The sequence below is a fragment of the Pecten maximus genome, chromosome 1, assembly GCF_902652985.1.
Source record: "Pecten maximus chromosome 1, xPecMax1.1, whole genome shotgun sequence".
NCBI classification, from domain to species: Eukaryota; Metazoa; Mollusca; class Bivalvia; order Pectinida; family Pectinidae; genus Pecten; species Pecten maximus.
The window spans coordinates 52,158,238-52,173,606 of NC_047015.1; the positions used below are offsets into that span (position 1 = coordinate 52,158,238).

Genomic DNA, 15,369 nt, shown 5'->3' on the forward strand with positions numbered 1-15,369 from the left:
TAGGTTGGATTACGGAAACTTAATGTTAGATAGTACATATATATTCTATATTCCAGCTTTGTCCTCCTGGAATGATCTACGAGTTGTGTCTTAGTTATATATGGCGGCTATGGACTATATTGGGGACAGGGGGTCGATCATGCTAAAATGAACTATTTAAATTATAGATAACACGTTTTTATTATAAGTACACGACTATGTTTATAGTTACACTGGTATATTGAATCGAGCTTCTCAATAGCAAAATCAAAATGTATAATCTAAATTTAGATTAAAAATGTACACCATGTGTTTTCAATGTGTCATGACTAAAGGACAAAACCACAAACAATGTTTTCAATCAATCATTGATCTTTACTAGTATTGGTCCTGTTGAATTTGACTTTATTTGATACAGTAAAAATACGATAACAAATTCAAGGTTTGACGAGCTAGTTAGCAACAGTACTTCATGCAAAGCAGAGTAAATAAATGCTCATAGGGCAATCATACAATTCGCCAGTATGCTATAAAAGTAATAAAGATCTCGAAAACTGTCTCTTCTCACAGATATCTGAAATACAACACATACTATTTGGTTCGGTTATTTCCGGTTTAATCGCCAATTTTAACCTTTTTTAACTGCTCAACTTCGATTTCGTCCAGTTTGTTGTACAGGAAGTCATCCACAAAATGTAGAATTCGTCGGAGGCTGAGAAGTGACAGGATGTTGGTGTTCTGGTCAAGCTCTACCTCACACTCATAGTTCTTTATAGGAAGTATGTGTGACCGAGGCAGACCCATCACCATAGCAACCTTGTCCACACTCTCTTTCATTGCCGGACTGAAAAACACTTTGCTGACGTCATCGGAGATTTCCTCACATATTCTGTCGATTTTTGTCAAGAGCACAACCTGGGGTACACCTGTGAACGAGATTAAATGACACTTTGAAATGTTACCCAGCGAAATCGTAATGCAGACCTATACACATCGACTAATGGATAGTTTGATCACTGAATTGCACTTATACTCAAATAATATAACAATCTCCAGACTGCTGTGGGAATTTCCTCTCACCAGAAATAAACGTCTATCTTCCCATATTTAGAAAGAGAGTAAATTGATCTTTATGACTTACCATTTTGGTTTTTATGTTAATTACATCTTACGTGAGTGATTTTGATAAATTGTATGGCAATATTAAATTAATTTGCAAAAAAACAAATTGCTTTTCTTGCTTTCGATTGAAAAGCTAAAATATGAATGAACAACTAGGGATATTTTAGCACAACCACGCAGTAATCAGTATCCATGTGTTTAAAGATGAAAATTCATACAAACTGCAAAGTAACTATTGTTCTGACTATTGCTCTGAAAATACTCCGTGCGAAGCAGATATGCATTGAAAAGATATAGCCAACAAGCCTGTGTCTTCCTTTTTGTGACAGATGTTATTTACAGTAACTGAACAAGAGTGAAACAAAATATTACCTCTTTGATTCATCCGCACCTGCATGGCTTTGATCCTCTCCAAAACCTTCTCAGGGATAACATCTACAGTACTAACGTCTAGGACGAAAGCAACACAGTGGATTTTATCTGACAACGTAGGGTGCTTTAAAAATCCAATGACATCAGGAGATAGAGGAACGGACGGGTTAAACTGTAAGAACAAAGGACACAACATTACAATGAAAGAGATTATAAACACACATAGTGGTTTTTTAATACATATCTGGTTTAAAACGGATTTTAAGAAGCAGCTTTTAAAATCTTACTATTGGCTTCCACTGCTTTATCAGATTGTAATGAGTTACCCGACAGGGTGATTTTGTGTTGTTTTTTCGATATGCAGACATTTTTACATTTTTACTTTCTAAAGAAATTTTCCTTTCGTCTTTGAAATAACAAGGATGGATAGTATTGCAACAGCAATACAAAGTCCCCTGCCTGAGCTAGAAGTGCACCTATTCATTTTTGAAAAATGGATTTTCGAGAAAAAAAATGTGGGATGCACAGCTACATGTTATACTGATCATGTATACCAAGTTTCGTCAAATCGGAGTAGCACTTTAGGAGGAGTTGTCCGGACAAGCCTCAACCAATGAGAAGCCGGCGGTCATTTTGAAAAATAGAGTTTCGAGAAAACAAATGTGGGATGCACAACTACATGTTATACTGATCATGTATACAAAGTTTCGTCAAATCGGAGTAGCACTTTAGGAGGAGTTGTCCGGACAAGCCTCAACCAATGAGAAGCCGGCGGCCATTTTGAAAAATAGAGTTTCGAGAAAAAAAATGTGGGATGCACAACTACATGTTATACTGATCATGTATACCAAGTTTTGTTAAAATCAGAGTAGTACTTTAGGAGGAGTTGTCCGGACAACTGTTGCGTGACAGACAGACAGACGGACGGACAGACAGACGGACGGAGGGGAAACCTAAAGTCCCCCCGTTTTTCAATCGGCAGGGGACTAATAACTGAAAGAACGGTGAGCATTTTAGATTATGGTAGCACACCACAGTAAGACAGCCTGGCCATGGGCAATTTTTTTGTTAAGCAAATAACTCCTGTATTATGATATGCATAAAAAATGAAAAAATAAATGTACACTATAATTGGTATATTCAGTATGAAGTAGTACATACAGGCTTCACATTTATTAAAACAAAAATCAATAAATTGGTTCCGGATTTTAAATATCCGGATTTTCCGAACGTGTGTTTACACAGGAAATTTAGTTTTGCCTACAGCGCAAAATGGCAGCCCACAGAAAAGGTAAGATAGCGGAAAAACTTAATTTACAACATATGTCCAAACAAGATTAATTCTGTCTTTGGGATAGAGATATTTAATTTTAAATAGGTTTCAGGAAAAAAATTGTGTAGAGAATTGTGCCATTTTGGGTCAAATATCATAATATTTTGCAATTTTTGAGAATTTTTTAAGCTGTTACCATGGTATTCACAGCTCTAAAAATCACAGAAAATATCAGTTTACTTATCCTTCAGAGCTCTATTAAAATTGCAAATGTTGTACAGATTTCAAATATATATACTTTATTAGAGGTTATATGTAAGGTTAACTGGCAATGTTTACATATCTAAAACATGTGCCATATTTTTCAGAATTTGGCATTTTTACTGTACACTGCTACCTTATAAGGGCTGAAAAATGTTATTTTTTGGAAATTGTGCTTAATTATGCTTGATTAAGCTTCATTTTAATTCATTATTGCTCAAAAATGCATAAAAACAATCTAAAACTTGTTTATTATCTGGCTTGTCATATTAGAGGAATCAAGGGAGGTAACTCGCATATCTACCCATTTTAAGGGTGGGTTAATTAAGCATAATGTTAATGAGTCAGTGTAAATTGAAAAGATATTCTATGTTTTATAACAAACCCAATATAACTTATTGGGTATCTAACAAACCATATAGACTGAATTCTGGTTAGTTTTACCTGATTTATTACCCCGTATCCATGGAAACTATTACAGTAAGTGTTATTTTTTGAAATATTTGGTGAAACCATTATTTTCAGTTTATTTATACAATGGTAAGCATGTAATTTCAATGGCTTGAGTGTACGGTTGATGCAATATTGTCAATTATGGTCATTCACTTAGGTAAAGCAGAAAAAATAGCATTTTCCGCATAAAATGGGATCAGCGGACACTTTCATATGATCATTGGTACATATCTGAATAACCGGGGTGGAAACAGATGATTGTGATGTCATAGGCATGACATTTTGAAATCTTGGATGTCATGCCATGATTTATCAGTTAGAATATTGCATGTGTTGCTAAGCTGAGGTTTGGAAAGGAATTTGGTTATTTATTATGACACCATTGAGTATTTATGACGTCATAGATACCATCTGATGACGTCATAGTTACTGATGACGTCATGGTAACTATGACGTCATATTACAAGGCTAAATTTGATAGTTGTATAGTATTTTTTGCTTGATTACATGCACAGAGACTCAAAGTACCACATTCAACTCAAAACACAACTTTATTCAAGAGATATACAGAATTATGGGAGTTTTCATCTTTAAAATTACCTCCCCTTATTACTGGATTGGGAGAAAAAGTTGCCAAAATACACCTCTCAGGGAAATCAGCAATACTCGGTGACTATTAAAGATACACGGTAACCGGATATGTCATTTTGTTCGTCGGAACATGTCCTAGACATTCATGGGGTTTTTAGTAAAATTAGAATTTAAAAAAGTGATGTATAAGGTAGCACACCACAGTAAGACAGCCTGGCCATGGGCAATTTTTTTGTTAAGCAAATAACTCCTGTATTATGATATGCATAAAAAATGAAAAAATAAATGTACACTATAATTGGTATATTCAGTATGAAGTAGTACATACAGGCTTCACATTTATTAAAACAAAAATCAATAAATTGGTTCCGGATTTTAAATATCCGGATTTTCCGAACGTGTGTTTACACAGGAAATTTAGTTTTGCCTACAGCGCAAAATGGCAGCCCACAGAAAAGGTAAGATAGCGGAAAAACTTAATTTACAACATATGTCCAAACAAGATTAATTCTGTCTTTGGGATAGAGATATTTAATTTTAAATAGGTTTCAGGAAAAAAATTGTGTAGAGAATTGTGCCATTTTGGGTCAAATATCATAATATTTTGCAATTTTTGAGAATTTTTTAAGCTGTTACCATGGTATTCACAGCTCTAAAAAACACAGAAAATATCAGTTTACTTATCCTTCAGAGCTCTATTAAAATTGCAAATGTTGTACAGATTTCAAATATATATACTTTATTAGAGGTTATATGTAAGGTTAACTGGCAATGTTTACATATCTAAAACATGTGCCATATTTTTCAGAATTTGGCATTTTTACTGTACACTGCTACCTTATAAGGGCTGAAAAATGTTATTTTTTGGAAATTGTGCTTAATTATGCTTGATTAAGCTTCATTTTAATTCATTATTGCTCAAAAATGCATAAAAACAATCTAAAACTTGTTTATTATCTGGCTTGTCATATTAGAGGAATCAAGGGAGGTAACTCGCATATCTACCCATTTTAAGGGTGGGTTAATTAAGCATAATGTTAATGAGTCAGTGTAAATTGAAAAGATATTCTATGTTTTATAACAAACCCAATATAACTTATTGGGTATCTAACAAACCATATAGACTGAATTCTGGTTAGTTTTACCTGATTTATTACCCCGTATCCATGGAAACTATTACAGTAAGTGTTATTTTTTGAAATATTTGGTGAAACCATTATTTTCAGTTTATTTATACAATGGTAAGCATGTAATTTCAATGGCTTGAGTGTACGGTTGATGCAATATTGTCAATTATGGTCATTCACTTAGGTAAAGCAGAAAAAATAGCATTTTCCGCATAAAATGGGATCAGCGGACACTTTCATATGATCATTGGTACATATCTGAATAACCGGGGTGGAAACAGATGATTGTGATGTCATAGGCATGACATTTTGAAATCTTGGATGTCATGCCATGATTTATCAGTTAGAATATTGCATGTGTTGCTAAGCTGAGGTTTGGAAAGGAATTTGGTTATTTATTATGACACCATTGAGTATTTATGACGTCATAGATACCATCTGATGACGTCATAGTTACTGATGACGTCATGGTAACTATGACGTCATATTACAAGGCTAAATTTGATAGTTGTATAGTATTTTTTGCTTGATTACATGCACAGAGACTCAAAGTACCACATTCAACTCAAAACACAACTTTATTCAAGAGATATACAGAATTATGGGAGTTTTCATCTTTAAAATTACCTCCCCTTATTACTGGATTGGGAGAAAAAGTTGCCAAAATACACCTCTCAGGGAAATCAGCAATACTCGGTGACTATTAAAGATACACGGTAACCGGATATGTCATTTTGTTCGTCGGAACATGTCCTAGACATTCATGGGGTTTTTAGTAAAATTAGAATTTAAAAAAGTGATGTATAAGGTAGCACACCACAGTAAGACAGCCTGGCCATGGGCAATTTTTTTGTTAAGCAAATAACTCCTGTATTATGATATGCATAAAAAATGAAAAAATAAATGTACACTATAATTGGTATATTCAGTATGAAGTAGTACATACAGGCTTCACATTTATTAAAACAAAAATCAATAAATTGGTTCCGGATTTTAAATATCCGGATTTTCCGAACGTGTGTTTACACAGGAAATTTAGTTTTGCCTACAGCGCAAAATGGCAGCCCACAGAAAAGGTAAGATAGCGGAAAAACTTAATTTACAACATATGTCCAAACAAGATTAATTCTGTCTTTGGGATAGAGATATTTAATTTTAAATAGGTTTCAGGAAAAAAATTGTGTAGAGAATTGTGCCATTTTGGGTCAAATATCATAATATTTTGCAATTTTTGAGAATTTTTTAAGCTGTTACCATGGTATTCACAGCTCTAAAAAACACAGAAAATATCAGTTTACTTATCCTTCAGAGCTCTATTAAAATTGCAAATGTTGTACAGATTTCAAATATATATACTTTATTAGAGGTTATATGTAAGGTTAACTGGCAATGTTTACATATCTAAAACATGTGCCATATTTTTCAGAATTTGGCATTTTTACTGTACACTGCTACCTATCCATATTTCTATCTTGGTACATATCAACATTTGTAGATATGTGTACATATTCACTCACCTTGTACCTGTCTGGCACGTGACCATCAAGTAGATAATCAACATCGTGGTCATCAATACCTTGATCCTCTTCGAGACCACGCGTGTCGCACAACCGGAAGTTGAAGGGTTTACCAGCATATCCATCTCTGACTTGATACATCCGGTACTAAATGGGAGGAAAACATTATTGAAAATTCGATATGTAATATTCCATTAAAACATTATTACATAAGTAATACTATTTCAAATCAATCACTCCTGATGGCTCGGTCGGAAGCGCGCAAGTGGAACTACTGTGAGAGAGAACTGGAGAAAACCACATCTGGTCGGGGAATCGCACCCCTGCCGCCTAGGCAAACGACAAGTGTGTTAGCACTATGCAACCCAGTGATAGCCATAGCTTGACAGCCGAGGGGGACGATAATGAGATTTACCTGACCAAGTTTATAACTTTTCTCAGGATAGTACATAAGTAATAAAACTCATGTTCGTCGTAAACTCATATCTGGATTTAAAATTAGCAGATTCCAAAATGGATCTTGACTTCCCTGGTATGAAATCATTAAATGTAGTATTTAAAAGACTGTCTTCTTATCTATTAGTCTACCTTTGTAGATACAACATCAACACAAATGTTGTGAATTGGCTAAATATATTCACCGCAGTTACGCAGGGCACCAAAGTCAACCCGCAAATTAAGGTTGACTCATCCAGCAAATACAATTCTTGAGAAGCAGTGGTAACTAGGACAGTTAACGAGGATATGTATGCAACGAACGATGATCAGATGAAATATAAAGTGTAGCCACGAGTGGTAGCAAATTGAACAACATAGCATTGGACGATATCAAGCTATATTCATGATATAAAATGCTATAACGTAATTTGGTTTCCAAGGATTAAGGCTAATGATACTCACAGCTGTTGTAAGACTATGTTCCGCACTTCCAGTGTTAGCTTGGCCACTGATATGCCCCCGGAAGATGGAGTTAATGGTGTTGAAGAAGCTCGACTTTCCAGCCCCGACCTGTCCGACCAATAGAATCCTCGCCTGCTGAAGGTCCAGTCCAGGTAAAGGTTTGTATGTGGCCACTTTGTCCTTGATCTCTTCCTCAAGCTGAAAACAAAGTGACAACAGATAGATAAATCTGTTTCTACTATATATCACGTAAGTTGATCAAGTTGAAATGAGATTCTTATTTATGTTACCTTCAATAGGTCCGACAATTCGGCTTATAATGCATCCTAATTCATTTAAACTAATATACAACGTGTCTTAAGAAATGCGATTTAAGGTATTCTAAATACATAAATATTTTGATAGTTTTGATGTACTACAATGTTTTACATACGAACCGTAACTTTATAATGCAAAATATTATACAGAGGACATACACAATATTTACACCTTTCAACCGGAGAGTTAAGAGCCAAAATTTGATTGAACTGGGTTTTTCTTTTCGTTTGTCAGGGACTCGTCACTGATGCTAAGGGCCTAAAGGGTTCTGTCTAACCTGACTACTCCAGTCGACATTTTGAATCCACGGCTTTTGAAGCAACTGCTGCTCTGAAAATAATAAAGAGGAAAACAGTATGTTTCAAAAAGTATTTTATTGATCAACATATTATGTCGTTGAAATATCAAAATTACTCCAAGGCTGTAAAATATATATACGGATTGTATTGCAAAAACAGAAATTCACGAAACAATGCAAGTCCATATCGTTTATAAATTGTAAGCTGTTTTGCAATGATTTCAACCTATAAATGATGTTATGTATTTTGTCCGTTTAAATAGCTGTGCCTATCCAATGAGACATGCACAAATACAAACAAGATGTTGTTACAGGGACATATTATCTACCAACATTGAAGATGTACAGTAATGTTAACCAATAAGTAATAAAATTGTCATATCCAAAAAGATATTTTCAGACAAAAATATGTTTTGCAACCTTTTATCATATAGGGACATGTAACACAGACTCATTATGACACAAAGAGATAAGGTCACACAAAGACATGTCATATACAAAGACGGAGACATATTGTCAAACAAAGAAATATTGTTACACAGAGATATTCTCACAAAGAGATATTGTCACAAAACAGATATTGTCACAAAACAGATCTATATTGTCACAAAAACAGATATTGTCACACACACAGATACTGTCACAAAGAAATATTGGCACACACACACAAATATTGTCACACACAGATATTGTCACACACAGATATTGTCACACACAGATATTGTCACAAAGAGATATTGTCACACACAGATATTATCACACACAAATACCGTCACACACAAATATTGTCACACAGAGATATTGTCACACACACGGATATTGTCACACACACAGATATTGTCACACACAGATATTATCACAAAGAGATATTGCCACACACAAATATTGTCACACAAAGAGATATTGTCACATACACGGATATTGTCACACACACAGATATTGTCACACACAAATATTGTCACACACACAGATATTGTCACACACAAAGATATTGTTACACAGAGATATTGTCACACACAAATATTGTCACACAGAGATATTGTCACACACACAGATATTGTCACACAGATATATTGTCACACACACAGATATTATCACACAGATATATTGTCACACACACAGATATTGTCACACAGATATATTGTCACACGGATATAATCACACACATATATTGTCACACACAGATATTGTCATACACATACATATAATCACACAGAGATATTATCACACAGAGATATTGTAAAAAACAGATATTATCACACAGAAATATTGTCACAAACAGATATATTGTCACACACAGATATATTGTCACAGAAAAGCATATTGTCAGTTACTATATCGTATAAATACTTGAACACTAAGACATATTGCGTCATCGTGATAATCACCTCTACAAATTGGTTAGTTTCAATAACCCCAGAAACCTTTGTTATAGAGTGTATATCTGTGTATCAGTGTGGTTTTGTATGTCATTATACTATGTTACCTTCGACACGGTAGACTTCCAGATCCAGCACCTGTAGGTGACCGTTCATCACGGAGTTGTAGTTCTGTTCCTGAAAATCGTAGGTAGTGCCGAGTCCGCTAGTGTTACCATTTAACGGAAAATAGGTTCCTGACTTATTTATACTATCACTAAAAGAATGTAGATCATGTCCACCACCGAAGGTTGGTCCGTATCTGGAAGCCCCATATAAAGCATTGGTTCCGTTGGATTTGTTGGGAAACTTCATCGGCTGTTCTGCACCATTGAATTTTAGTTTAAACAGAAATGCGTTTACATCAGCGGAATAGTCGCCATTCGAGTTCCAACTGACAGCTGCGTATCCCCCATACACCGAACTATTTGTGTTGTAAAAGACAGTGACAGTCGGTCCCTTGTTGTCACAGTAACTGTGGAAGGTCTGGGCGTTACACCCGTCACGACTGATCTTATACAGTAAAGTAAACTTGTGTGTTTTTGATGAATCAATCCATTTGGATAGTTGATTTTTGTGGGTTGGTGTAAGCTCTGTTGCCATTATGTATACCTAAAAATAATACAACATACATTATAGATAACCAATTTTCCTCACATACTTAACAGGGTTATCCGGCGGTTGATAGGGAAAAGATTTATAGAATTTTTCACCCTCTTGGGGTGAGATAGGGGTTTGGCAGCTTCATTATCTTACCTCGAGGGTTGAGATTCCTCTGTCTCACTTCCTTGGGGTCGAATGATTATTTTTTCTCTTATCCTGTTTACCCTCTTATGTATCTAATTTTGACGTACATAAATACAAGGAAATATTGACGTGAAGTGATTGAATTGTCGACATGACGTCATTGCACTATTGCCGTGACGTCATGGTATTGTTGACGTGACGAAATACAATTGTTGAGAACGTGAAAAGAGCACGTGTAGCTTGTCTTTTCCCTAGGGTGAGATAAGAAAATCTCAACCCGGTAAAACTGCCGATATCCTTATCTATGGTAATCGAAAAATCGATCTTACACAGGGGGGTTAAGACAGCCAGCACGCGCTATATGACGCTTCTCACAATAACATAACGTGATCATTTTACATTCAGTGACCAAGTCGTAAATGATGACGTCATAAATTTTGACGCACATTCCAAGAAGCATTGAAGATGGCGCGATGAAAAACTTTTATAAAAACTTACATTTGGTTGCAAGTATGTGGGGAAAATAATCAAACATGGGTCTGTTCCGAGAACAAGGATATATCAACCCTAGTGTAAGAATTTGGCTGGCCAGCACTCGGCAAGTCTCGTGCTGACTGTCCAAACCCTTACACGAGGGTTGAGATATCCCTGTCCACGGAACAGACCAAGGTTAGATTACTTTAGTCACACTTTGAAATGACTAATATATGCACTATTTGCCAAACTCAGGTAGATCCAATATCACTGATACGAATGCAGTTATCTCTTTATAAATTCCCTATATTCTCCATTTCCCCATTTCGGATCCGCTTGACAGTCATGCCCCTATCACAAATATAGTCTCATGTTCAACCATGCTCCTGGTCAAACTTGGAGCAGAACACAGGAACGTTTTGATAGGAGTGTGATTCTTCATTAAATATAGGAATAAATTGTTTTACAACAATAGGTTACTTACATTAAAAAGGTTACAAAAACAGCAGTAGTCCTTTTTTTATATTTAAGACAATTATACGCGGATTGTTAATTGTAAATCAATTTTCAAAATCAAACATCAATTTGTTATATACAGGATATTAATTAGTTTTATTTCATATGAGATTTTTTGAAACGAGATTTTTTTCCCTTTTTTTTCATATTTTTATTAACCTTGGTGAGCAAGCTTAAAACGAGTTTCATGAAACCTCATATATAATGAAAACTTAAAGATACGTTTCATCAAATGTCTCAGAAAACTTTCATTTTGTGAAAAAAATAGAAGCCCAAATTAAAAGAGGGCAGCCATTTTGTTTCGCCATTTTCAATTCATGACGCAACGTCACTATCCATATCATGACGACACATTCGATCATTCCAGGGTACAGAAAAATTGTTGAATTAATGACGAATCCAACAGGTACGACCGATTATATCATAAAAAAAAAGTTTTATTCTCTTATTTCTAACTATATTTAATGAAGAATAGGCCTAATGAACCTGAATCGCCCACCTACTTCTAGAACAACTTTGAATTTGATCTACATGTGTAGGTCCTTCATGTAGATAATAAGCTGATTACCATTCTATTCAAACATCAGAGTAGGCTAGGTTGTTATTGTAAATCACTCCATTCCAGCATACTATTGTCCCAATATATCTTGGAGTCTCTTTGCTATCACGATTTCATTGTTTTAAGATTTAAGTCTATTTTACTCCCGTGACCGTGAACATAGGTCAATGTCATTCATATTCTTGGTATCCCTTCATACTAGTATACTACAAGCCCAGTATCAAGTCCCTAGACCTCTTAGTTATTGAGAGGAAATTGTTTAAATATTTCAGCATATTTGAGCCCTATGCCCTTGAATGAAGGTCAAGGTCGTTAGTTGGCGATAGCATGATAGCCCTTCACCCTAGCATGCTAAAGACCCTTTATCAACTCCAATTGCCTCTTGGTGATTGAGAAGTCGTTTAAAGGGTTAAGTCAATTTAACCTGTGTGACCTTGAATGTAGAGCAGGGTCAATCAACAAGCTTTGTAGCCCTTCACCCCAGCATATTACAGACCCAATATCATCTCCCTGATCCTCTTGATGTTTTGAGAACCAACTTGTTATAACTTCACCCTAGGATGCTACAAACCCAAGTCTTGGGACATGTTGGTTATTGAGAAGATGTTGTTTAAAGAGTTTTGCATATTTGACCCCTTTGACATTGAATGAAGTCAAAGAAATTTATTTGAATACATTTGGTAGTCCTTTACCAAAGCATGATACAGGCCCAATATCAATCCTTGGGCCTCCTGGTTATTGAGAAGAAGTTGTTTAACGATTTTAGTATATTTGACTCCTATGACCTTCAATATGACCTTCAATGTTTGTCAAGATTTTGAACATATTCAATAGCAATAACATAGGACCAATAGTAGGCCTCTGTGTATCACGGCTATTGCGACGAAGCTGTTTTAAGGAAAACGTTGACGCTGGACGGCCGGACGACAGACACCGCACCACGAGATAAACCCACTTGCTCTTCGGGCAGGTGAGCTTTAAATCACATTCCTATAAACTACCTGCTCCAAGTATATCTACAACGCCCTCTTATATATGTAATATTACAGTTCTTAGCCCAAACATGCATATTTGTAAACAATAATATAAACATTAATGTAAGGCGGTGACATCAGAGGTAAAACATATTTAAACACCGTTTACAATGAGGTAAGTGGTCACGGTATAGCGATACTTACGTTGCTGCCTGACCTGTCACGACTTTGTGGTTATTAAGTGACTGAATTTTGAAACTCTAATATACTTCTGCCTACAGGGTTTTCCCGACTCTTCTGATAATGAAAACGAAAGTAGAGAGCCGCGATATATACTTACTGAAAACACGTTGATGTATTATCGAAAACAAGCCTGTCTTAATGTTCTATGAAACGAAAGCGAAAGTAGATAATCATTATTCTGTGAAAAGGGGAGATCAGTACACATGTGCTTCAAATTATAACCTGAACTTCGATATAAACTTTACAACACAATTAATCTCAGATTTAAACGGTTAGTCATACCTGACCTAGCTTTTATCTATATAGGCTTAGTCGATAGTGACAAAGTCCTTTTCTTACTGATAATCAACAGACTATCGCCTCGTCTGTCAGTACACCCAACTATCAATTCTCGCCTCGCCTGTATATATACCCAATCTACAATAAAGAATTGTATTTTAGGTGTATTGACAGGAGGTGGGTTTCTGTGAATATCTAAGTAGCCTGACGTTTTAATAAACTTCCAAAATTATCAGAGTATAAATTAATTGTATAATAAAGATTGATATTAAGCCAGACAAGCAGCCAATAATATTCCGTATGTTAAAAAGTACATTCGCTGTGTTCTATACAGGCGATCACTAACTGTATTGTTTATCATAATACATGTAATATGCATCCTTGACATTCAGAAAAATCTAAATATACTCTAACCCGTACAGTACTAGTCTATGTATTTGTGTACATATATTAACCTGTGATAAGGTCCGGACTTCAGGACACAAAAGAAAATAATTCAAATTACAGACTACGATATATATGCTATGTCTTTTACAAAGTACGAAGTCTTAATAAAAAATAATCAAAACCGCCATCTTCCGTTTGGACCAACAGTTCAAAAATATCTTCATAAATACTGTCTGCACATTTCAAATATCGTTATAAAAGGAAAGCAATTATCTAGTCTACGTCACATGTTTTGATGATTGATTGATATTGTGATGAAGCAATATTCTCATGAATTGTAACAACATACTTACGTAGCTATACGGTTACGACTCCTTTAAAATGGCGTGCCTCTCGCTGTGGGTTTTTCGATGACTTCACTTCCTCTTTCCTAGTACAGAAAGTGAAAGTGAAAGTTTAACACTTAAAAGTCCTATTACGGTACGGTCGTAATGCATGCAAAAGTTCATGAGATATGGTAAGTTATATCTTAACAGGAAAGATTATGGCCGCTCTATCAAAATGTTTGTTGATTTTGTCAATGTGGGAAATCGACGCATTTCACAACTAGTCAAATAACCTTTACATCATTATTTTATAAAGTATCAATACTTTTAAATATAACAGATTTGTTTGTTTCATCTCAAATACAGAAAAAAAAACAATACACATAATAAAGGGGGGGGGGGGGGAGAGAGAGAGAGTCATATATGTTTGTTTTTATGTACATAGTACAAAATATTTAAATTTCCTAATACATTTCTAGATGTTATATCCGATAATGTCAGTGATCTTGATGAAAACATGGTTATTAGAATATTTCAGTTCCTGATGTGCATTTTATGTATGTATGTGTGTAAATCAAGACAAACGAAATTGATATTTATTTATTCAGCAATGTCGATCTTTACCATTTAAACCATATGCGTCTGCTTCAGGTTGATATGGTAGTGGAGACATTTTTTTAATACTTACACTTACAAGAAACAGACGCCTATATATAAAATGAACATATTATATTTAATTTGTGAAAATTATTAATAGATCTAGCTAGATCGATTTGCAAACATTCACGTGGTCCTGATATTGACATCAGACCGAACAGAAATAGCCACTGTACATTATAGACAGGAAATAAGCCCAACGAAACAATGAAGTTCCAATCCCAGAAGAAATCAGAAGTAAAAACCGAACATACTTGTGTATTTACCCAATATTTTATAAAACATAGGATCGAATGATCATCGGTTTCAAATTCCCAGATGTGCTATATTTAGACTGTCTAATTATACATTGGCTAGGTGTATATTCCCATCAATTTTGCTCGTCCAAATTAAAAAACTCAATAACCTTGTATTGTATTGTATCTGTATGTGTTGTTGATGGACCAAGGTTTAATAATTTTTGACCCACCATTAAAGCTTTCTTGTCACCAAATTCCACCAAAACCTAATGATACATGAATATAATTCAAACACTCTCAACAACAAAATGAATAATTTCGATGCGAATATCACCAAAC

The 15,369-nt window shown here is 35.0% G+C and overlaps 1 protein-coding gene across 2 annotated transcripts; it reads right to left on the minus strand.

Moving 5' to 3' along the window:
- Positions 1 to 164: 164 nt before the first annotated feature.
- On the minus strand, positions 165 to 14,257 carry LOC117337682 (interferon-induced protein 44-like). 2 transcript variants are annotated; one of them, XM_033898786.1, is made up of 7 exons: positions 14,162 to 14,257; positions 9,698 to 10,241; positions 8,191 to 8,243; positions 7,596 to 7,793; positions 6,696 to 6,842; positions 1,474 to 1,645; positions 165 to 905 (listed from the first exon to the last, which is right to left on the minus strand). In XM_033898786.1, exons 2-7 carry the CDS (start codon positions 10,230 to 10,232, stop codon positions 595 to 597), a joined length of 1,416 nt encoding a protein of 471 aa, XP_033754677.1. In that variant the 5' UTR covers positions 10,233 to 10,241; positions 14,162 to 14,257; the 3' UTR covers positions 165 to 594. The 2 variants fall into 2 exon arrangements, with proteins under 2 accessions (XP_033754677.1, XP_033754681.1); XM_033898790.1 differs by lacking the exon at positions 14,162 to 14,257 and adding an exon at positions 13,104 to 13,198.
- Between the last annotated feature and the right edge of the window lie 1,112 nt (positions 14,258 to 15,369).